This window comes from Bos javanicus, chromosome 21, assembly GCF_032452875.1.
Source record: "Bos javanicus breed banteng chromosome 21, ARS-OSU_banteng_1.0, whole genome shotgun sequence".
NCBI lineage: Eukaryota > Metazoa > Chordata > Mammalia > Artiodactyla > Bovidae > Bos > Bos javanicus.
Genome location: NC_083888.1, coordinates 33,346,249 through 33,368,937, shown reverse-complemented (window position 1 = coordinate 33,368,937; position 22,689 = coordinate 33,346,249). Strand labels below are relative to the sequence as shown.

Here is a 22,689-nt window from a genome sequence, read left to right as displayed (position 1 = left end):
CATGCCAAAAAAGTACACAGCATGATTTCATTTACATGAAAAACAAAAACAGACACAGCTAATTTATGCCATTAGGAATTGGGGTCATTGTTCCCCTTGGGGAAGGAACATGGGAACGGTTTCTAGGGTGCTCCTAACATTCTGTCTTTTAATCCGAGAACTGACTACATGATTTTTGTGAAGTCTATAAAATGTTCATTGAGTTGTACAGAGTATTTGCACTTTTCTGTATCTTGTAATTCAATAACAAGTTTTAAGAAATTACTTAAAAAGATAAATCATCTCTTACGCAGTGGTGGTGGTTTAGTCACTGAGTCATGTCCGACTCTTGTGACCCCATAGACTGTAGCCCGCCAGGCTCCTCTGTCCATAGGACTTTCCAAGCAAGAATACTGGAGTGAGTTGCCATTTCCTTCTCCAGGAGATCTTCCCGACCCAGGGATCAAACCCAGGTCTCCTGCACTGCAGGCAGATTCTTTACTGCCTGAGCTACCAGGGAAGTCCAAATAATTTACGTAGAGATTCCATCCTCAGGGAGCAGAACCCCCAGTCCTTAGATGTGGACTATGCACGTGACTTCCTTCCAAACAGCACAATATGGAGACCGAGGATGAGTGATGTTCCCGTGGAGAAATCTGGTAAACTCTGCTTCAGTCAGCTGATCACTACGAACATCAACCTTCCTGTCAGGTTGACAGTATGTACCCTTAATATGATGTGATGAAAACGGCCCTTTTCTCCTGTGGTCTTCCTACCAACAGCCCATAAGCCCAGTCTTACCTTGAGGAAAGCATCAGACAAATCCCAATAGCTGGACATTCTACCAAATATCTGTCCAGTTCTCCTGAAAAAACAATGTCTGAAAAACATTTCAACCAAGGGAAGCCTAGAGAAACAATGACTCTGTGTAACATATCTTCCTCCTTGATGAGATCTGAGAACAGGAAAGGACAAAAGGACATTAGGAAAAAAAATGAAAATCTGAATAAAGTATGACTTTAGATCATTAGAGAGAGAGAGGAAGGAAAAGACAGGAGGAGAGAGAGACAGAAATAGTCGATTTCTACTAAACCTACCCTAACCTCAAACCTCAATCATTTTATAAGAGTGAGCTAAACCCAAAGCAGATACAAAGATAAAACAGCTTTCCTTTCCTCTCAGCCACGATCCTCCAACAGGCCTTGTGCCTTTGTCAGATTCCCCAGCCTTGCCCTTTGACATCATCACAGGTTGATCTCACAGCTTTCTTGTTTTTTAGGAATTAAAAAGTCCAGTCAGTCCTAAGTAAATCAAAATGCTTCTCACGTGAAATTTCTGGTTTGTGGGAAGGGGAGAGACACACTCTCTTTCTGCACTTTCTTTCCCCACTCCCCTACCCCGGTCCCCACCATGTCCCGACTACCCCCCATCATCCCACCTCACACCCTCCTCACCCCCGACTAGGGAGAGGAAAGAGGGAGGGTGCTGGAAGATGAACCAATCTCCTTCTGTTTGGCTGGTGCTGTTTATCTTCTCTCTTAGCTCCAAATGCCCTTGTGTGTAGCAGACATTCCACTGCCAGCTTTTCATCGAGTGCCTTTTAGCCCCAACGTGTCCTCCTCATCAAACAGTTCCTAGCACAGATGCTGGACTCTGGCTGACCTCTTGCTCACCCTCAGCTTATTCTCACAAAGTACTCTCCGTAGCCTGTCACTGCTGGGGTCCCCTCCCCTCTGTAGCCAGGTCTCATCCATGCAGTTCAAGTCCAGCTCCCTTCAGCATGACCACCCAGCCCTTAGGAGACTCACATGCTGGTAAGGTACCCTGCTTGGGCTATGCAGGCTGCCCTCTGCTACCCCTGTCATCACAGGCTGCTCTGCTCAGCCTTCGTGTCCACAAGTCTCCCCCAGATCCAGGGACACATGTCAAGCAGGTGCATGCTGTGGGATGGGGCACAATCTCCTGAAAGTTAGCGTCCCAGCTCTAATGCACTGCTATGTGCTGCACTTAGTCACTCAGTCGTGTCCGACTCTTTGTGACCTCATGGACTGGAGCCCGCCAGGCTTCTCTGTCCATGGGGATTCTCCAGGCAAGAATACCGGAATGGGTTGCCATGCCCTCCTCCAGGGGATCTTCCCAACCCAGGGATCGAATCCGGCTCTCCAACCCAGGTCTCCCACATGGCCAGCAGATTCTTTACCATCTAAGCCACCAGGGAAGTTATGTGACCTACAAAAAATTGTATAACTTCTTTGTGCCTCTTTTACCCCATTGTAATCTGACAATAGTATTAATTTGCACTCCACAGGATTACTGGGAATGTTTTCTAACAAATATAAAGCTTTTACAACAACACTGGGCCCATAAGCATGGAGTGCTGTAAAGCGTGTGACAGACACACAAAGGCCATAGGTTCCTCACCCCACTTCTGCCCATCTGCACTTACAGCGGAGGCATTCCCTTCCCACAGGTATCCCGCTCTTAGGGTTTGAGTCTCCTGAACTCCTTCACTTGGCTTTGTGAGCTGGGGGAGGAGAGAACCACCAGGGGACTCCTTACCAAGCAACAGCCCTTCACCTCAAGGATCCCTTTCCTACCGTAGACAATCACATACCTTCTCAGAGAGCTGACATCTGTCCTGTCTACTCTCTCCTCTCTATAGAGATAAACAGATGGTTGTATATTTTTGAAGAAAACCATTTAAAAGTAAACTGCAGAAATCATGCTGACACTTCATCCCCTAAACATTATGGTATTGAGAACTTCCCTGGCAGTCTGGTGGCGGGCCCGTGGCAAGCCAAAAACAAAATGAAACAACAAACACCACCCCCAAAAACCCTTATAATATTCGTTTCCTAAGAATGTTAATCTCCTAAGAATATTTTCTAAAATATTCCCCCACCTAATCATGATACTAGGCTTGTACCTAAGAGAATTAACATTAATTCCATAATATCATCTAATCTCCAATCCTTGTTCGTATGTCTTCAGTTGTTCCCCTAATGTCTTTTGTAGCTTTAAAAATACACTTTTTAAAATCCAGTGTCCAACATGTTTCACATACGGCATTTGGTAGTTGTGTCTCTTTAGTCTCTTTCTTCTAGAAAACGCCCCATCTTCTTTTTTTTCTTTTCTTAATGAAATCCACCACTTTGAAGATTCCAAGCTAATTGCTGTGAAGAAGAGCCCACAGCACGAATTTTCTTCATCCACTTTTACCATCTCTCACCAAGAGGGAGGAGGCTGAGGGGGCTTCTCTTTAGAATATATGATCCTCACCATCTCTTGTTTGCAGATTAAGGACCCAGGCTGGAATTCAGAGGTGGCCAGAACATTGTTGTTCGGTTGCTAAGTCATGTCAGACGCATTGTGAACCCACAGACTGCAGCCTGCCAGGCATCCCTGTCCTTCACTGTCTCCTGGAGCTTGCTCAAACTCATGTTCATTGAGTTGGTGATGCCATCCAACCATCTCATCCTCAGTCATCCCCTTCTCCTCTGCCCTCAATCTTTCCCAGCATCAAGGTCTTTTCCAATGAGTTGGCTCTTCACATCAGGTAGCCAAAGTATTGCAGCTTCAGCTTCAGCATCAGTCTTCCAATGCATATTCAGAGTTGATTTCCTTTAGGATTGACTGGTTTGATCTCCTTGCTGTCCGAGGGACTCAAGAGTCTTCTCCATCACCACAATTCAAAAGCATCAATTCTTTGGCACTCAGCCTTCTTTATGGTCCAACTCTCACATCTGCACATGACTACTGGAAAAACAATAGCTTTGACTATATGGACCTTTGTTGGCAAAGTGATGTCTCTGCTTTTTAATATGCTGTCTAGGTTTGTCATTGCTTTTCTTCCAAGGAGCAAGCGTCTTTTAATTTCATGGCTACAGTCACCATCTGCAGTGATTTTTGAGCCCAAGAAAATAAAATCTGCCTGTTTCCATTGTTTCCCCATCTGTTTGCCATGAAGTGATGGCCAGAACATGCCTATGCTTTATTTGGTTTCACAGGTTGTTGGAGGGGCATTACAGGAGCCTACCCTACTGACAAGCCTGGATGGAGTGCCCAGGCAGGGGCCTTCCTCCTGAGGACAATGGGAAAGTGGTCTGGACTAGCCCAGAGGGCTTTCACTCCTGGCACCCTGTCCTGCCCATGTGAGAAGGAAGCATTCCCTCCTGACTCTGGATCCTGAGAGGAGCTGGATCTTCCTCCCCAGGGACATAGCACCTATCCCCAGAAGAGCTGCCCCTGGGCCCTGGGAGGTAGGTGGAGCTGGGTTTTGTGGCCCAAGGCCAAGAGCTAATCCTTTCAACTTTTTTCGGCCCTCTGCTATCAGGTGACCAGGACAGCAGGGCCAATCTGAAAGGGGTGCTGTTTATAAAAGTCCCTCATCTGGGGCCAGAAGCTCTGGATCAGCCCCCACAATCCTGCTGACCTTCAGCACCTGCCTCTACAGGTACCTTTCTCGGGCCCCTTTCTTAGCCCTTGGGATCCCCCAATATATATCCGGGGAACAACTCGAGATAGAGGGATGCAGGGACCCTGGGTTAGGTGTAGGAAGCCTGAGTTCTAGTTCTTGCCGCCCAGTTCCAGACTTCAGTTTCCCCAATGTTAAATGAGAAGCTTAGACTGGGCCTTGTCTAGGGACCCTTAGTGTGACAAGTGGAGAGGTGGGTAGGGCTCCCCACCTGGCATGAGGATAGCCCTGGCCTGGCTGAAGCGCAGCCTCAGCCTTCAAGACTGTGGGAGGAGGATTTCCCTGGTGGTCCAGTGGTTAAGAATCCTCCTTGCAATGCAGGGGACGCAGGTTCAATCCCTGGTCGGGGAGCTAAGCTCCCATACGCTACAGAGCAATAAGTCCACACACTGCAACCAAGACCCAAGGCAGCCAAATAAATAAACATTTAAAAGCGATGAGAGATGTGAGAGACTTCCCTGGTTGTCCAGGGGTTAGGACTCTGCATTTCCGCTCCAGGGGGCACAGTTCAATCCCTAGTCTGGGAACTGAGATTCCCACATAGTGAGCTGCACAGCCAAAAGAAAAAAGACTAGGAGAATGAGGATTTGTCCTCTCTTTTGGGTCTTAATAAGGAATGGCCTAGGGAAGACAGCATCAAAAGCCATTTGCATGAGCCCTGGGACCTTGGTCTCATCAGTGTTGCGAAGAGGGGAGCAGCTCCCTGTTCCCAAGGTATGAGGAGGTATCAGCAGGAAGGGTCCCCAGGCAGGTTCCCTTTGGCACAATGCCCAGCATACACCCTGCACTGGGGTTCGCAAGAGTGCTCCCCCATTTTGAAGTGATCACACCGGCCTCAGAATTGGAAACAGGTGATGGGCAGAGGGGAGGGCCAGGGCTGGGAGTTCAGACACTCACGTTGGGAAGCTCAGGGCTCCTTTCCAGGCTTCAGATTCTGTGATGCACCGTGGATGAGGTCCTGGGATGCAGAACCTACGTAATTTACTGGATGTAACTCAGTCTTTCTCAATCTGTCTGGCTGGGAACCAAGGAAAGAATGTGAGCAAGTGCTTATTGACTGAATAAACAAGTGAATGAATGGCTCCATCTCGCCCCTCCTTCCTCTTCCCCTGCAGTAGGTACAGATGGCATTGTCCCAACTCAGTCCCTTCTCAGCCATGGAGCTTCTCCTGGCCTCTGCCATCTTCTGCCTGGTATTCTGGGTGGTCAGGATCTGGCGGCCTCGGGTCCCTCAAGGCCTGAAGAGTCCACCGGAGCCCTGGGGCTGGCCTCTGCTTGGGCACATGCTGACGTTGGGGAAGAACCCGCACGTGGTCCTGTCGCAGCTGAGCCAGCGCTATGGGGACGTGCTGCAGATCCGCATTGGCTGCACACCCGTGCTGGTGCTCAGCGGCCTGGACACCGTCCGGCAGGCCCTCGTGCGGCAGGGCGATGATTTCAAGGGCCGGCCCGACCTCTACAGCTTCACCTTGGTCACTGATGGCCAGAGCATGACCTTCAACCCAGACTCTGGACCAGTGTGGGCTGCCCGGCGACGCCTGGCCCAGAATGCTCTCAACACCTTCTCTGTGGCCTCAGACCCATCTTCCTCCTCCTCCTGCTACCTGGAGGATCATGTGAGCAAGGAGGCTGAGGCCCTCCTGGGCAAGTTCCAGGAGCTGATGTCAGGGCCTGGGCGCTTCGACCCCTATGGCCATGTGGTGGCATCAGTGGCCAACGTCATCGGTGCCATGTGCTTCGGGCAGCACTTCCCCCAGAGCAGTAAGGAGATGCTCAGTCTGGTGGAGAGCAGCCATGATTTCGTGGAATCCGCCAGCTCCGGGAATCCTGTGGACTTCTTCCCTATCCTTAAATACCTGCCCAACCCGGCTCTGCAAAGGTTCAAGAGCTTCAACCAGAGGTTCCTGCAGTTCGTGCAGAAAACGGTCCAGGAGCACTACCAGGACTTTGACAAGGTAAGCCCAGGGTGCAGGTGGCATGAGGGCACCTAGAGTCTGGGTGTGGCCCCACTCCCCCAGCACCAAGGCACCCACACAGCTGGGGTGTGGCCAAGGCCCAGGAAGTCTCTGGGACACCTCGGACCAGCTGTGTGACCTGGAGCCAGTCCCTCTCCCTCTCTGGCCTCAGTTTCCTCAGGCCTACAGCATCCTTCTCAGGGCTGCTCAAAGCCCCAGAGAGGTAACCCCGTGCATGGGGCCCTGGCAGAGCCCGCAATGTGGGGTGCTGTTATTAGGAGAAGGCTTTTGTTTTACAGGAACCTGAACCCTGACAGAGGCTAATTCCCAGCTCACATGTCACTTTGCTTCCCTGTACTCACACCAACCTCCTCCTGTGAAATTGGACCCCTGGAGTTATTGAGAGGAAGGGTCAATGGAGTATGAAATGATACTTTAAGCCCTACCTAGGGCTGCTACTGAGCTTCCCAGGTGGTGCTAGTGGTAAAGAACCCTCCTGCCAAGGCAGGAGACGTGAGCTCAATCCCTGGGTCGGGAAGATCCCCTGGAGGAGGGCATGGCAACCCACTCCAGTATTCTTGTCTGGAGAATCCCATGGACAGAGGAGCCTGGTAGGCTACAGTCCGTACATGACTGAAGCGACAGCACACACAGCTGCTGCTGTGAGCTCAACTTCCTGCCCAGAGGCCAGCAGCTGGGGCCAGAAAGGATGGGACAAGGGGCTCCAGCCTTCCACCCCAGGAGTGCTGGGGTGACCCTAAACTTATGCCCCCTCAGAACAGCGTCCAGGACATCATAGGCGCCCTGTTCAAGCACAGTGAGGATAACTCCCGAGCCAGCAGTCGCCTCATCTCCCAGGAGAAGACTGTCAACCTTGTCAACGACCTCTTTGCGGCTGGTAGGAGCCAGACTCTTGCCCCTCCATCCCTCAGTGCCTGATGCTCACCCCACAGCCCTGCCCAGCCCTGGGGTCCATCAGATAACCCATCAACCACAAGTCAGGCGGTACAGGACGCAGAGACCAGGCCCAGGCTCAAGGTTTGAGCCCCAGAGGTACCACCAACTCCCGGTGAAAACCCAGCCGAGTCCCTCTCCTCCTCTGGGTCAGTTTCCCCATCTAAACAATAAAGGCTTCTTTAGTCTATAAGTCCAGGCCCTTGTAATCCCAGCAGCTAAACTTAAAAGCAGTTACTCAAGTTTGTGCAGAGGAGACTCTGCCTCAGCCCTTAGAAAAGTCAAGGTGAGGATCTTTGGGGAAGGAAGCAGAGAAAGACAGTGCTTAATACATACTTGGTGGGTGCTTGGTAAATACTGCCTTCTCATTCTTGTCTTCCTTTCTTCCTCACCATGCCCCATGTTGTCCAGGGTTTGACACCATCACAACAGCCATCTCCTGGAGCCTTATGTACCTTGTGACAAATCCTAAGATACAGAGAAAGATCCAGGAGGAGCTGGGTATGTGGTGTCCCCCAGCCCTCTGGTGGAGGGAAGCCTTGGGGTCCAAGGTCATCTGTACAATCTACATACAGCTGTTATGTGTCTACTAAGCCCTGGGTATGCGGTGGTGCCCATCCTTGCCTAGAAGATACTGGAGGGTCACTGGGTCTCAGACCTGTAAACTTGCATAGTACCACGTAGGGTGATGCCTGGTATGAACAGGGATGCAGATGCCATGGAGCAGGGGAGACAGCCCCTAAGCCTTGTCTGTCCTCTGTGCTCTGTAGACAAAGTGGTTGGCAGGGCACGGCGGCCCCGGCTCTCCGACAGACCCCAGCTGCCCTATTTGGAGTCCTTCATCCTGGAGACCTTCCGACACTCCTCCTTCGTCCCCTTCACCATCCCACACAGGTGAGGCCTGCTTCTTCTGCCCTCGCATCCCTGAAGTCTTTGCCCTCTTTTCCCTCCTGCTTCTCAGCCCTGGCCTTGGCATCTCCTTCCTGGCTATGACACCAGATTCCTCCCAGACCTTGGCTTCTACTCTGCCCCAATCCAGTCCAAACATGATCAAAGTACCCAGCTCTCAGAAAACCAAACTCTGACCTCAGCTCTCATTCACCTCCACTCACATTCCCTCCTTCAAGTATGCTCAACCCAGCCAGGCTGGCCTAACCACCCCTCACGAACATGAACCGGCCAGCCTCCAATTTTGCTTGTGCTGGAGCTTCTGCTTGGAATACCTTCTACCTCTTCTCTGGCTACCAGAATCCTATCTTATCCTATTCTAACACAAACTTCCCATCCCCTAGAAGCCTTTCTTGACTCATCCAGCTGGCATAACCTCAGTCTGATATTTTGTAAGATTTAGAGCCATTTGTGCTATAGGATTAGGTCCTGGGACGTTAAGAATGTCAAGAGAGTTAGCAAGCACTTACTTCAGTCCATATGTTGGTCTAGTTATTCCCAGAGGAAGAGGCCTAACTCCTCAGCCAGACTGGGAACTCCCCAGGACTGGCCCAGACTCCCTGCTATTTAGCTCCGGAGAATGGCCAAGGGTAGAGTTGGCTACAGACGAAAGTTTAATAAACATTTGTTGAAGAGCAGGATCTGAGAAAGGGGAAGAACCATTTCAACCCTTCTTTGCTCCTGATATTCCCTCCTAGTATACAGTGGGGAGACCACGGTGGGCAGGCTAATGGAGTAGGGTGGAGGTAGGCGCAGGAACCTCCTAAGGTGGGGGAGGGGGCCTTCATCCTGGACACCTTCCTACTCTTCTCCTTTGTCCCCTTCACCACCCCCACAGGTAAGGACTGCGTGTTCTGCCCTCCCACCCCTGTAGTCTTTGCCATGTTTTGTCCCCTACTTCTGGAGAGAGAAATTAGGAGTTTGGGATTAACGTATATACAACTATTATATATAAAATAGATAATAACAACAAGGATATACTATATAGCACATGGAGGCATATTCAATATCTTCTAATAACCTATCATGGAAAAGAATCTGAAAAAGAATACGTGTATATCAATTTACAATGTTGTATTAGTTTTGGATGTGATTTGTTTCAGCAAACTTTGAAACAAACTAATTTGTTTCAATTAGTTTCAGCAAGGTGATCCAGTTTTACAGATAAAATTAGGAGTTTGGGATTCAGTTTTACAGATAAATTGAATCACTTTGCTGTATATCTGAAACTAATACAACATTGTAAATTAGCTATATGTCAATTTTTCGACTTCCTCAGTGATCCAGGGGTTAAGACTCTGCCTTCCAGTGCAGGGGATGTGGGCTCAACCCCTGGTTGGGGAGATAAAGTTCCACATGCCACAGGCATGGGACCAAAAAAAAGTTTTTAAAAGATGCCAATAATTATATGTCCATTTTTTTAATGGTTAAAAAAGAAACCCTTCCAGAGACACACCTCAATTTTCCAGCCCCTGAAACTGACAGAGCCCTCTTCCCTCCTTAGCACAACAAGGGATACGACACTGAATGGCTTCTTCATACCCAAGGAACGCTGTGTCTTCATAAACCAGTGGCAGGTCAACCATGACCCGTGAGTACACATCCCCCACTGGAAAATGTGTGATGTTCAGCAGTCAGGAAAGCCGTTCGGCCCCCTAGGAACTGGTTACACAATAAAGGAATGCTGCCTCGATGGCTAGTTAGCCTGCTCTAAGGCGTAAAATGTAGGTCCATGTTTCTCACTCTAGTGCATTGACTAGGAAGTTGGTTATAGATTATGGTGCTCTGTACCCCAACGTTCTGCATCGGGTGGTAAGGTGGAGTACCTCAGGTGATTCTGATGTGAATAACTTAGGGATTTCTTTGGATAATCCCATCTTAGTCTCCCACTTTAGTCGATAAGTAGAAGAATCATATAATTTACCATCCAAACTAGGGCCCTTCTGAGCGTAAAAAAAGATGCTATCGATAATTACTACAAAACCATAAGCATAAACGAGTATGGACTGTTGGTCCCCTTTGTATATTGAGTAGGATAGAGATGGACAGATGTTCCTTCTTTGAACTTCTTTTAAAGTATGATTTCTTTAAAATAGCAAGTTACTATTAAAAAGCACTATTTCCAAGGCTGGTGATTTTAGAGAGAGCTATGTAAAGAAACAAGCATCAGAAAACAGTTTGGCTCCTTTCTCCACTCTCCTTTCATTGCTCTATTAGATCTATTCTAACACAGAAGTCCCCCCCACCAGGCCTTTCCCCTGAAGGGTCTCCCCAACCCAGAGATTCCACTTCCTCTGTTCATCTTGCAGGAAGCTGTGGGGGGACCCATCTGTGTTCCGGCCAGAGAGATTCCTCACGTCTGATGGCACCACCATTGATAAGACGGCAAGCGAGAAAGTGTTACTCTTCGGCATGGGCAAGCGCCGGTGCATAGGGGAGGTCATGGCCAGGTGGGAGGTCTTCCTCTTCCTGGCCATCTTGCTGCAGCGGCTGGAGTTCAGCGTGCCACCAGGTGTGAAAGTGGACCTAACCCCCACCTATGGGCTGACCATGAAGCATGCCCGCTGTGAGCACGTGCAGGCACGGCTGCGCTTCCACATCAAGTGAAGAAGTTGCTGGCGTTCTGAGGCAGAGGGAAGGGAAGGGTGGGGGGTCACTGAGGAACCTTGTTTCTTTTCCTTTCTTTCTTTTTAATTAACAGCTATATATACCATACAATTGTAGGCCAACTATACTTCAAAAAATAAACAACCTCATAGAAACAGAGATTAGATTTGTGGTTACAGTGGGGGAGGGAAAATTTGAATGAAGGTGGTCAAAAGGCACAAATTTCCAGTTATAAGGTAAATAAGTACTAGAAATGTGATATATAATGTGATTAATATAATTAACACTACTGTACATTATATATGAAAGTTGTTAGGAGTAAATCCTAAAAGTTCTCATCACAAGAAATAATTTTTTCTATTTCCTTAATTTTGTATCTATTCAAGATGATAGATGTTCAGTAAACTTATTGTGATAATCATTTCATGATGCTTATAAGTCCATCATTATGCTGTACACCTTAAACTTACAGAACGCTATACATCAGTCATGTCTCAACAAAACTAAAAAAAGAAAGGGGCAGAAGACACAGATAGACAGTTCTCTGAAGATATGCAAAGGGACAAGTACATGAAAAAATACTCAACATTATTAGTTATTGCATGCATGTGTCCAATTCTGTGTGACCACAAGGACTGCAGCCTGCCAGGCTCCTCAGTCCATGTGATTCTCCAGGCAAGAATCCTGGGGTGAGTTGCCATGCCCTCCTCCAGGGGACCTTCTCAATCCAGAGACCAAACCCATGTCTTTTATGTCTAACCTGCATTGGCAGGTGGGTTCTTTACCACTAGCGCCACCTGGGAAGCCCTATTAGTTATTAGGGAAATGCAAATCAAAAACACAACGAGGTACCATTTCACACCTACTAGAACGGCTATTGGAGAAGGCAATGGCACCCCACTCCAGTACTCTTGCCTGGAAAATCCCATGGATGGAGGAGCCTGGTAGGCTGTAGTCCATGGGGTCACTAAGAGTAGGATACGATTGAGCGACTTCCCTTTCACTTTTCACTTTCATGCATTGGAGAAGGAAATGGCAACCCACTCCAGTGTTCTTGCCTGGAGAATCTCAGGGACGGGGAGCCTGGTGGGCTTCCGTCTATGTGGTCTCACAGAGTCAGACACAACTGAAGCGACTTAGCAGCAGCAGCAGCAGCAGCAGCAGAATGGCTACAATAAAAATTAAAAACTAGACTGTTATTTGGGAATCCCCTGGCAATCTGCTAGTTAGGATTCCATGCTTACACTGCACAGGGCCCAGATTCTATCACTGGTCGGGGAACTAAGATTGTGCAAGCTGTGCAGTGTGGGGGGGAAAAAAAAAAAAACCTAACCTATGATCATATGATCACCTCAATAGATGCAGAAAAAGCATTTAATAAAATTCAACATCCATTTTTGATATTTAAAAAACTCAACAAAGTAGATATAGAGGGAATGTACCTCACATAATAAAGGCCATATATGATAAGCTCACTGTTAACATCATACTCAATGGTGAAAGCTAAAAGCATTCTTCTAAGATCATGAACAAGACAAGGATGCCCACTCTCACTACTTTTATTGAACATAGTGTTGGAAGTCCTTCCCAGACCATTTAGACAAGAAAAATAAATTAAAAAGCATCCAAATTGAAAAGGAAGAAGTAAAACTGTCCTATTTGCAGATGACATGATATTACATTTAGAAAACCCTAAAGACTCCACTAAAAAATTACTAGAAATTATAAACAAATTCGGTAAAGTTTCAGAATTCAAAATCAATATGCAAATATCTGTGGCATTTCTATACACTGATAGTGAACTATTGGAAAGAGAAATTAAGAAAGCAATCCCACTTACAATTGCTTCAAAAAGAATAAAATATCTACAGATAAATTTAACTAAGGAGGTAAAAGAAACCCACTTAAAACTGGACTTCTTCCCAATGGCTCAGCAGGTAAAGCATCCACCTGCAATGCAAAAGACATAGGAGTCAAGAGTTTGTTAAGCCACTCCAGTATTCTTGCCTGAAAAATCCCATGGACAGGAGCCTGCTGGCCTATAGTCCATGGGGTCACAAAGAATCAGACACGACTGAGCAACCAAACACACATGCAAGCACACTGAAAACAATAAGACACTGGTGAGAGAAAGTGAAGAAGAAACAAATAAATGGAAAGATATTCTGTGCTAATGGATTGGAAGAATTAATATTCTAAAATGTCCATACTTTTCAAAGCAATCTACAGATTCAAGACAATCCCTATCAGAATTCCAATGGCATTTTAAACAGATACATAACAAACAATCCTAAAATTGGCATAGAAGCATAAAAAAAGATCCCAAATAATCAAAACAACTTTGAGAAGAAAGAATACGGTTGGATGCATCATAATCTCTGATTTCAAACTGTATTACAAAGGTATAGTCATCGAAACAGTATGGTATTGGCCTAAAAACAGACACAATAGAACAGAACAGAGAGCCCAGAAATAAATCTATGCATACATGGTCAATCAATTTTTGACAAAGGAGTCAAAAATATCCAATGGGGATAGGGTGGTCTCTTCAACAACCAGTGTTGGGAAACAGGACAGTCAAATGCAAATGAATAAAATTGGACTGCTATCTTACACCACACACAAAAATTAATTCAAAAGGGATCAAAGATATATCCATAAGACCTGAAACCATAAAACTAGAAGGAAACATAAGTGGTAAGCTCCTTGATATTAGTCTTGGTGGTGATTTTTTGGGTTTGAAACCAAAGGCAGTGGGAACAAAAGCAAAAATAAACAAACAGGACTACACCAAACTAAAAACCTTCTTCATGGTAAAGGAAACCATCAACAAAACAAAAAGGCCGACTGACAGAATAAGAGGTGTATGCTAAGTTGTTTGAGTCATGTCTGACTCTTTGTGACCCCATGGACCATAACCTGCCATGGGATTCTCCAGGCAATAATACTGGAGTGGGTTGCCACGACCTCCTCCAGGGGATCTTCCAGCCCCATGAATCTGTAATTATATACATTATATATATTAATTATCCATATATTATATAATTAAAATTTGCAACAATATGAATCAATCTTGAGGGCATTATGCTAAATGAAATAATCCAGACAGAGAAAGCCAAATAACATATGAACTCACTTATATGAGAAATCTAAAAATAAAGACAAAGTCCCAATACCCCAAACAAACAAACAAAAAAACAAGCTCACGTATCTAGAGAACAAATTGGTCATAGCCAGAGGTAGGGGTGGGGACAGGGGTTTCATAATGGGTGAAGGATGTTAAAAAGTACAAACTTCCAGCCATAAAGTAAGTAATGGGAATGTAATGTATAGTATTGTAACTTTAGTTAACAATAGTATTTTGAATATTTGAAAGATGCTAAGAGAGTAAATCTTAAAAGTAATCATCACAAGAAAAAAATTGTAACTATGTGTGGTGACTTATGTTAACTAGATTTGTGTGGTGATCATTTTGCAATATATACAAATAGTGAATCATTATGTTTAATATCTGATACTATAATAATGTTATATCAATTATATCACAATTTAAAAAATGGACATTAACATGTTGGTGGGGACCTGGAGAAACTGTAACCTTTGTGCATTACAAGGATGATTATAAAATGATACAATCCCTGTGGAAAATGGTTAGGCAGTTCCTCAAAAAGTTAAGCATATAATTACTATGTGACCCAACAAGTCTAAGGTATTTATATAAAAGAACTGAAAACAGGTGTTTGAACAAAAACTTGCATAGAAATGTCCAGAGCAGCATTATTCTCAATAGTTAAAAGGTGGAAACAACCCAAGTGTCCAACAACAGGTGTACGGATAAATAAAATGTGGCATCAACATATAATGGAATGGTATTCAGCCATGAAAAAGGAATGGCATTCTACAATATGTGTAAACTTTGAAAACATTATGCTAAGTGGAATAAGCCTGGTACAAAAGGACACATATTATATGATTCCACGAGGTTGCTGCTGCTGCTGCTGCTGCTAAGTCACTTGAGTCGTGTCCGACTCTGTGCGATCCCATAGACGGCAGCCACCAGGCTCCTCTGTCCCTGGGATTCTCCAGGCAAGAACACTGGAGTGAGTTGCCATTTCCTTCTCCAATGCATGAAAGTGAAAAGTGAAAGTGAAGTCGTTCAGTCATGTCTGACTCTTAGCGACCCCATGGACTGCAGCCCACCAGGCTCCTCCGTCCATGGGATTTTCCAAGCAAGAGTACTGAAGTGGGGTGCCATTGCCTTCTCCGACGTGAGGTATCTAGATTAGGCAAATTTATAGAGAAAGAATTTTAGAGGTCACCAAGGGCTGAGGAAGGGGTTGGGAAGGGAAGAATGGAGAGTTACTGTTTAACAACTGCAGAGTTTCTGTTTGGGATGATGAAAAATTCTAGAAATGAATAGTAGTAATAGTTGCATTGTGAATATACTTAATGCCACTGATTGACACACAAATAGTTAAAATGGTAAATTTTGTTATGCATATTTTACTACGGTTTTAAAGGCAAGTAAAACATAATAAAGTATTGTGTTCAATAAAAGGAAACAAGGATAAAAGCCATGAAAAGACACGGAGGAACTTTAAACACATATTGCTAACTGAAAGAAGCCAATCTGAAAAGGTTACCATTTTTATGAATCCAACTATATGACATTCTGAAAAAAGTAAAACAATGGAGACAGTAGCAGATTAGTGGTTGCCGCAAGTTCAAGGATAAGAAGGTGGCCGGGAGGAGGGGGAGATGAACAGGAGGAGCACAGAGCGGTTTTAGGGCAGTGAAACGATTCTGTCAGTGCCATAATGGTGGGTACACGGCATTTGTCTCGACCCAAAGAAAGTACAAGAATGAACCCTGTTGTAAACTATGGATTTTAGTTACTAGAAATGTATCAATACTGAGTCACTAATTGTAAAATGATTACGATTATTGCAAGTAATACAAGATGTTAGTAACAGGGGAAACTGGGAGCAGGGAAGGCAGGTACACGGGCACTCTCAGTACTTTAAAACTGTTCCAAAAATGGCCTATCAATTAAGAACACAAAAGGCAAGTAGTCCAACAAAAATATTGCAAAAACATTAGGGAACAAAGGCCCAGGCTGTCCCCTGTCTTCATGGGGCCCTGGGGGAGGTGCACTCACCATGCTCATATCTGTAGTTCCAGAGCCCTCTCTTCCCATCCAATGCGCCAGTGTTTCCACCTGCAAAATGGAGGCAGAGAGCAGAATTACTTCCATCTTATAAGAGCACTCTCTTCTAAGTGCATACTAAGTTTTCTTTGGTCTTCACAAAATGAGAGACCTATGCACTATGTTTTTTTTTTTTTTTAATGTTTATTTATCTGGCTGCACCAGGTCTTAATTTCGGTATGCAAGATCTTTAGCTGTGGCATTCCAGATCTAGTTCCCTGACCAAGGATGGAACCCCGGGCCCCCTGCATTGGAAGTTTGGAGTCTTAGCCACTGGACCATCGGGGAAGTTCCTGTTGATTATGTTTCATATGTATGAACAAGGCCCTTCACACACACACACACACACACAAATGGATACAGAAAAACAGAACTTGAGGATGCTAAGACTTGGTCTTCATCTCTTCCCACACACATCTGAACTGACCACCTGCCTCCTTATTGCCCCTCCAGCCCAAGGCTCTTTCCAAGGACACATCTTTATACTTGAGAGACCGACTGGGTATAGTGTGACTCCCTTGGCGGGTTAGGGAAAATGATGGAAGAATTCTCAGGGAGGGTCCTAGGAGGTAGAAGAGAATGACAGAGAAGAACGGCTGTGCCCACACAGCTATCCTGAAATAGCTTCATCCACATGGGCAGTCGAGTGAGTTCTGCAAAGTGAATCCTCTTTTCCTATTGCCTCTTATCCCTGTATTAGAGATGTATTCTGTAGGAAAAATAGCCACTAAATAGTTCAAATTGAAAATTTAGTAAGAAGATGGCTCAGATGGTGACCAGTCCCTAGGTGTCCTAGGAGGTCCTAGGAGGGACTTTACTGACTTTTGATCCTGCCAGCACCCCTTTCCAACTAGCCCATATACTTGACTGCTGGACCTCACTTCCTACCGCTTCTGAGCGATAACCACAAGGACTACGGGCTAAGCTGCAATGCCACCTTCGGCCAACAGGACCGCTACTACCTAATACACGCCATCTGCACTCTTGCTGACACGTTCCTTCAGTTAATTTTTGCCTTCTTTGTTTCTAATCAAGATTCAGCCTTATATGTCCTACAAAATGCAGTTCTCTGAGATGAGATGACCCACTCCAGTGTTCTTGCCTGAAGAATCCCAGGGACGGGCGAGCCTGGTGGGCTGCTGTCTATGGGGTCGCGCGGAGTCGGACATGACTGAAGCGACTTAGCAGCAGCAGCAGCAGCAGAGATGAGATGAAAACAAGCCAGACTTCATTTCCAAAGTGTTCATCCAGTGGCTGAATTGCCCCAACCTTCTGGAAATAATCATGGCTGTCTGCGGTTTTGAAGAAAATAATATAAGAGTAAAATCAGGACTTCGCTGGTGGTCCTGTGGTAAAGAATCTGCCTGCCAATGCAGGGGACACGGGTTTGATCCCTGGTATGGGAAGATCTCACTTGCTGCTGGGCAATAAGCCTGTGCACCACAACTACAAAGCCCTCGTGCCTCGAGCCCATGCTCTGCCGCAAGAGAAGCCACCACAGTCAGGAGCCCATGCGCTGCAACTACAGACTAGCCCCCACTCACCGCAACTAGAGAAAGCCTGCACACGGAAATGAAGTCCCAGCACAGCCACAGATAAATTAATTAATTAATTAAAAAAAAGAAAAAGAACAAAACCAGCCAGATTCTCTGTTAAAGTCCTGGAGGAAGAAAGCACCTCACTTGAGCTCCACTTGTCTGTTTCCAGGCCTGTCCTCAAACCCAAAGCAAACTCCTCAAGGAAACCTCTGAGGAAAGCCAGCTCACCTGTCAGACGAAGGAGGCATAGCTCTGCCCCAGGGAATTGTGGTCCGAGGGAGAGGACAGTCCTATCCTGGGAACCTGAGACCCGTTCCTGCATGTCGCAAGCTGAGGAAGGAGACAGCAGCCCTACCGGGGGGCTCCAGTCTGAGGGGGAAATGAGCCTGCTCTGCAAGGCCCAGTCTAATAACTGGGCTGCAGCCCAGGCCTGGGAATCTCAAGAAACACCTCCCTGTCTGAGCAAGGAGATGGGCCCTTGCTCTGGGAGCTCCAGTCTGTCAGGGACATGGTCCTATCCTTCTGGAGCCTCTAACTACTGGAAAACTCCACTAAGGCACCCTATCGGCACACGTTCAGTTCAGTCTCTCAGTTGTGTCCGACTCTTTGTGACCCCATGGACTGCAGCACACCAGGACTCCCTGTCCATCCCCAGCTCCCAGAGTTTACCGAAACTCACGTCCATTGATTCGATGATACCATCCAACCATCTCATCCTCTGTTGTCCCCTTGTAAAGACCCCCAACAAGCAACAAACAGACACTACCATACTTTGCCCATCCAAGACTCAGTCAAGGCCCAGCGGCGGTCACCCTAGGTCACTGCCCTGGCTGGCTCCCTGTGGTCAGAAGTTGGCCTGAGCTTCTCACGCACACCTGGCCAATCTTTAACTCACTTGGGCTGACTTAGGGTTCCCTTCGTGCCAGGGCCAAAGGAGCAGAAATGGGACGTGGAGACTTTGCCCCCCATGCACCTTCTGCCTCCCACAGCAGGCTGGAGGCAGACTGAAACAGTTCTGTCCTGTCCCTGTCTGGGCAGGCCCTGGACATACATCATCCCAGGTTGTTCTCACAAAAACCTCAGAAGGCAGATACTGTGACCACCCCTTTAGAGATAAGGAACACAAGGCTCAGAATTGGTGGGGGAGGGACTCAGAGCTGGGTCTATTCCCCTGCCTCACCTCCTTAGCCAGGACTGTCTGGCTAGAACAGGGCAGCTCAGAAATGCAATACGATCATTGAACCGTGTGAAGAGTTGGAGAGAAAACTGGGCTGGAGGATTAGGAGCCCTGAACTCAGGTTTTAGGTGTGGTAAATTTGGGCAAGTCCCTCCCTTTCACTGGGCCTCTGATCCCCCATCCTCAGCCAGCTCTGAGGTCTTACCATAAACCAAGATCAGGCCACTGGCAATGATCCCTGGTCTGCTATGGGCAACATCCCACGAGAATCTGGCAAACTGCGGGGTGCAGGGCACTGGGGAAGAGTAATTTGGCAAAGATGAAATGGTGGGGAGACCCCTATACTGGGAAAAGCCCTGGGCTGGGAATTTCATGTCAGCCTAACAGGGGAAATTAAGTGATTTTTCAAAGTCTCCTATCTTGTCCAGTTCAGACTCTCAACTCCTTTTATCAGAGGCATCCACCCCTAACTAGCACTTTCCTTTACATAACTCAGTTCATGGGACTTCCCTGGTGGTCCAGTGGCTAAGTCTCCTCGCTGTCAATGCAGGGGGGCCAGGTTCCATGCCTGGTCAGAGAACTAGATCCCATCCCTGGTCAGAGAACTAGATCCCATATGCTGCAACTAACCGTTCGCATGCCTCAACTAAAGAGTCCTCGTGCCACAGTGAAGATCAAGGATCTCAAGTGCTGCAACTTAGACCTGGTGCCGCCAAATAAAACTTTTTTTTTTATTTTTAAATTAAAAACAACCCCTCAGTTCAGGTTCTTGAGAGAGGAGTTTGATTGAACCACCCATTTGTCAGTCAGCGTTGGGTCCCCTCGGAACAGAATCTACCTTTGGTCCAAATAGTCACAGCACATCTGCCGCCTTGGTAGGTAGACCCTGCAAACCAGGCCCAGGAAAGACAGTGGCGTAGAAAAAAGCTAGCAGAGCCACGTAAGAGACCCCGTTTGTCATCTTCTCCTGCCCTGCCCACTCCTCCCCATGCCTTTAGTGCAAAGCAATCTTACCCTCACCCTCAGTACTCCGTGAGACTCCAAAAGGCTGGGTTTCTTGGCAAAATGGAAAAAAAAAAACACAACACATCACTATTCTTTTTTTTTTTTTTTTTTTTACTGTGGTGTAGTTAATAAAACTGGAGTAGGAAATAGCAACCCGCTCCAGTATTCTTGCCTGGAAAATTCCATGGACAGAGGAGCCTGGCAGGCTACAGTCCGTGTGGTCACAAAGAGCTGGACACGACTGAGCTCACACACAACCAGTTAGTAAAACATAACTATTCTTATTGTTGGCCCAGCTCAATCCTTCTCTGAAAAGGAGTGTGACACTGGGGTGGGTGGTCCTTCCTGGTTCCTCCTTCTCCTCAGGGTGACCTCTGCCCAGGATCCCCTTGGTCCCTATGCAAATGAACCCAGTCACTAGGAAACCCTCCCACCCCAGATCTGCCCAGATTAGTCTTAGTCCAAAGGCAACTTGCTGCCCAAGAAAAGATGTTCCAACTGACAGAGAAATCTGAGGAGGGAGCAGACTTCTGAAAGAAGGGTGGTGAGTGCACCATCTGGGTAGGGGAAACCAGAGGCTGGATTTTCGTACTGCAAACTTTATGTAGTTCAAAGAGTCAATCCCTGAGTCAGCCCTCCACCTTAACCCTGGCATTGGCTCCTGTCTATGAGAGGGGGCTGCCACCAGAGGTCATTCCTCCACCCTGAGCTGAGTTCTCCATCCCCTAATGATACCCTCTTTCAAAACGTGCTCCCCAAGACCCTGCACTCTGGTTACCCCTCGACCCATAACGTAACACCTGATTCACAAGATGCCCCTGAAATTGGGGACATAATTCAAGGATCTGTAGCTGTAGCAGCAACTCTTAGGCTGTGCAGGGGAGGGGATATTTTTGACTGGGGAGCCTGCCTAACGTGGTGCTAGAAGTAAAGAACCCACCTGCCATCGCGGGAGACATAAGAAATGTGGGTTCAATCCCTGGGTCAGGAAGATCCCCTGGAGGAGGGCATGGCAATCTACTCCAGTATTCTTGCCTGGAAAATCCCATGGACAGAGGAGCCTGGGGGGTTACAGTCCATAGGGTTGCACAGAGTTGGACATGACTGAATCAACTTAGCACGCAGCGCACCTGCCCAATGCACCTAACCCTCACTAAGGGGGGAGGCAGCCTCTGGTCTCCCTTGAGGCCACCTGTACTCTCCCTTTAGGTCCTGTGTGCCAGCGACGTTTCTAGTATTAGAAACATGGTGATACTCAATATGCTTCCCCAGGTCAACCCTTCGCCTCTGCACCCTCCCACTCCTCCTGGGCAGGTAATTAATAAGAGTCTGATCTCCAGCAAGGCCTGGGAAAGGGCGAGGGGATAAGGCAGGAGGCTGGCTCACAGAAAGAAATCTAAATCTCAGCTCCCCCACACACCCTGGGCCAGTTGCATAACCTTCCCAGGTCTATATTTTCTCAACTTGCAACTGGAGATAATAATCCTACCCCACAGGGCTGGGGAGGAGATGGAGTGTATAATACGTCAGGTATTAAGTCAGTGCTCCACACATACATGCACACACACACCAGGAATACTGGGAAAGTCTCAGGCAGGACTGAACTCAGGATCTGGATGTGGCTTGAGCAGCTGTGTGTATCCCAGGCCCCATATGAGTGAGCCAGCATTCCTGGGACCCCGCACCCTCTCAGAGGTCTTGCCAGGGCCTGGGCTCAGCCTACTTCCTTCCACTGCTCCCCCCACTCCCCCCACCCAGCAGCTGGGGAGGGATAGGGGTGCTGGCGTGCCAGGGAACAATGGGCCCCCAACCCCTTCCGGCCCATTGCGTGAGAAGGAGCTGCGGGAAGGAAACTCACCTCCCAGTGGGACTGGCCTCCTCCGCCTTGATGTCTGCCCTAGGGAGGGCTGGAGACCCCCCATGCTGCTCAAGGAGGGGGGGCACCTGTGTACTCCAGGCCTCTCACTCTCAGTACATTCTGTTCCTGCACCTGGACTGGCCACCCCTACCCCCTTTCAGAGGCATTCCTGCCCCCCTCCCCAGGGGCTGGGCTGGGTCCTCCTGCAGGAGTCTACGGCCCTGTTCTCATTCATCTCTGTGGCCGCAGTGTGGCCTGGCTAGAGCAGTCCCGATTGGTAAGTGTTGACAACTGATTGAGTGACTGAACACAAGAAGCCAGCCGAGGGATGGTCAGGGCCCAGGGGCTGAGCCAGGAAAGATGGAAGAAAGAGAAGGCTCCAGCTCAGGGCTCAGCCAAAACTCTTATATTGCAGACAGAGATGAGGTCAGGGCCCCAGAAAACCCCACAGAGAGTACAGGGCACACTGCTGGGGGAGCCACGGATGTTCTCCCTGGAAAAGCCCTTCTGGTCCTCGGGGTTCCATTGATGTAGCAGCATCTTCACTCACACCCCCGACTTCTCCTTCACGCACGATCACCTTCACTCCAGTATGCCCAGTGCCTCCACCCTCAGACTAGGAGCCCTCTGATATGGGGGTGGGGGGCTCTTCCACTGTACCTGACCACACCTGGCAGGATATCTCAGAGGGTTCACACCTGACAGGCTGCTGACCAGAGGCTCTGGACAAGACACACCCTGTCCAGGCCTCCGTGTCCCCATGTGGCAGCCAGGGGAGTCAGTGGACTGGGTGGGACTGTCCGCAGAGCTGGGCCCTCCTGGCCTGGCTATGGGGTGGGTGCTATAGCCCAGCGCACAGCTGCGTCTGATTTGCATCTTGTTCCACGACTCCTTTTGGACACCACGACCCACCAAAGCCCTGGGCAAGGTCTTGGCTCCGCCTGTCCAGGCAGGCAGCATCACCCAGTCCAGATTTCCATGCTCTCAG

The 22,689-nt window shown here is 47.7% G+C and overlaps 1 protein-coding gene and 1 long non-coding RNA gene across 5 annotated transcripts; one reads left to right on the top strand and one right to left on the bottom strand.

The window, feature by feature from the left end:
* Positions 1-4,323: 4,323 nt before the first annotated feature.
* On the top strand, positions 4,324-11,338 carry LOC133234373 (cytochrome P450 1A2). 3 transcript variants are annotated; one of them, XM_061394828.1, is made up of 8 exons: positions 4,333-4,432; positions 5,068-5,167; positions 5,569-6,408; positions 7,186-7,306; positions 7,774-7,863; positions 8,133-8,256; positions 9,815-9,901; positions 10,620-11,338. In XM_061394828.1, exons 3-8 carry the CDS (start codon positions 5,578-5,580, stop codon positions 10,915-10,917), a joined length of 1,551 nt encoding a protein of 516 aa, XP_061250812.1. In that variant the 5' UTR covers positions 4,333-4,432; positions 5,068-5,167; positions 5,569-5,577; the 3' UTR covers positions 10,918-11,338. The 3 variants fall into 3 exon arrangements, with proteins under 3 accessions (XP_061250813.1, XP_061250812.1, XP_061250811.1); XM_061394829.1 differs by lacking the exon at positions 5,068-5,167 and having other exon boundaries at positions 4,324-4,432; XM_061394827.1 differs by lacking the exons at positions 4,333-4,432; positions 5,068-5,167 and having other exon boundaries at positions 5,195-6,408.
* A 745-nt stretch (positions 11,339-12,083) lies between these two features.
* Positions 12,084-18,477, bottom strand: LOC133234374 (uncharacterized). Of its 2 annotated transcripts, none has more exons than XR_009732120.1 (3): positions 18,331-18,477; positions 16,076-16,135; positions 12,084-12,867 (listed from the first exon to the last, which is right to left on the bottom strand). It is a non-coding gene; the product is annotated as an uncharacterized LOC133234374 (long non-coding RNA). The 2 variants fall into 2 exon arrangements; XR_009732119.1 differs by having other exon boundaries at positions 18,341-18,477.
* Between the last annotated feature and the right edge of the window lie 4,212 nt (positions 18,478-22,689).

Bases quoted from the DNA above. Each gene is read 5' to 3' on its own strand.
- LOC133234373 (XM_061394829.1), top strand. From the start codon at position 5,578: ATGGCATTGTCCCAACTCAGTCCCTTCTCAGCCATGGAGCTTCTCCTG. The intron at 7,307-7,773 runs GTAGGAGCCAGA...CATGTTGTCCAG, and splicing joins CAACGACCTCTTTGCGGCTG to GGTTTGACACCATCACAACA. The intron at 7,864-8,132 runs GTATGTGGTGTC...TGTGCTCTGTAG, and splicing joins AAAGATCCAGGAGGAGCTGG to ACAAAGTGGTTGGCAGGGCA.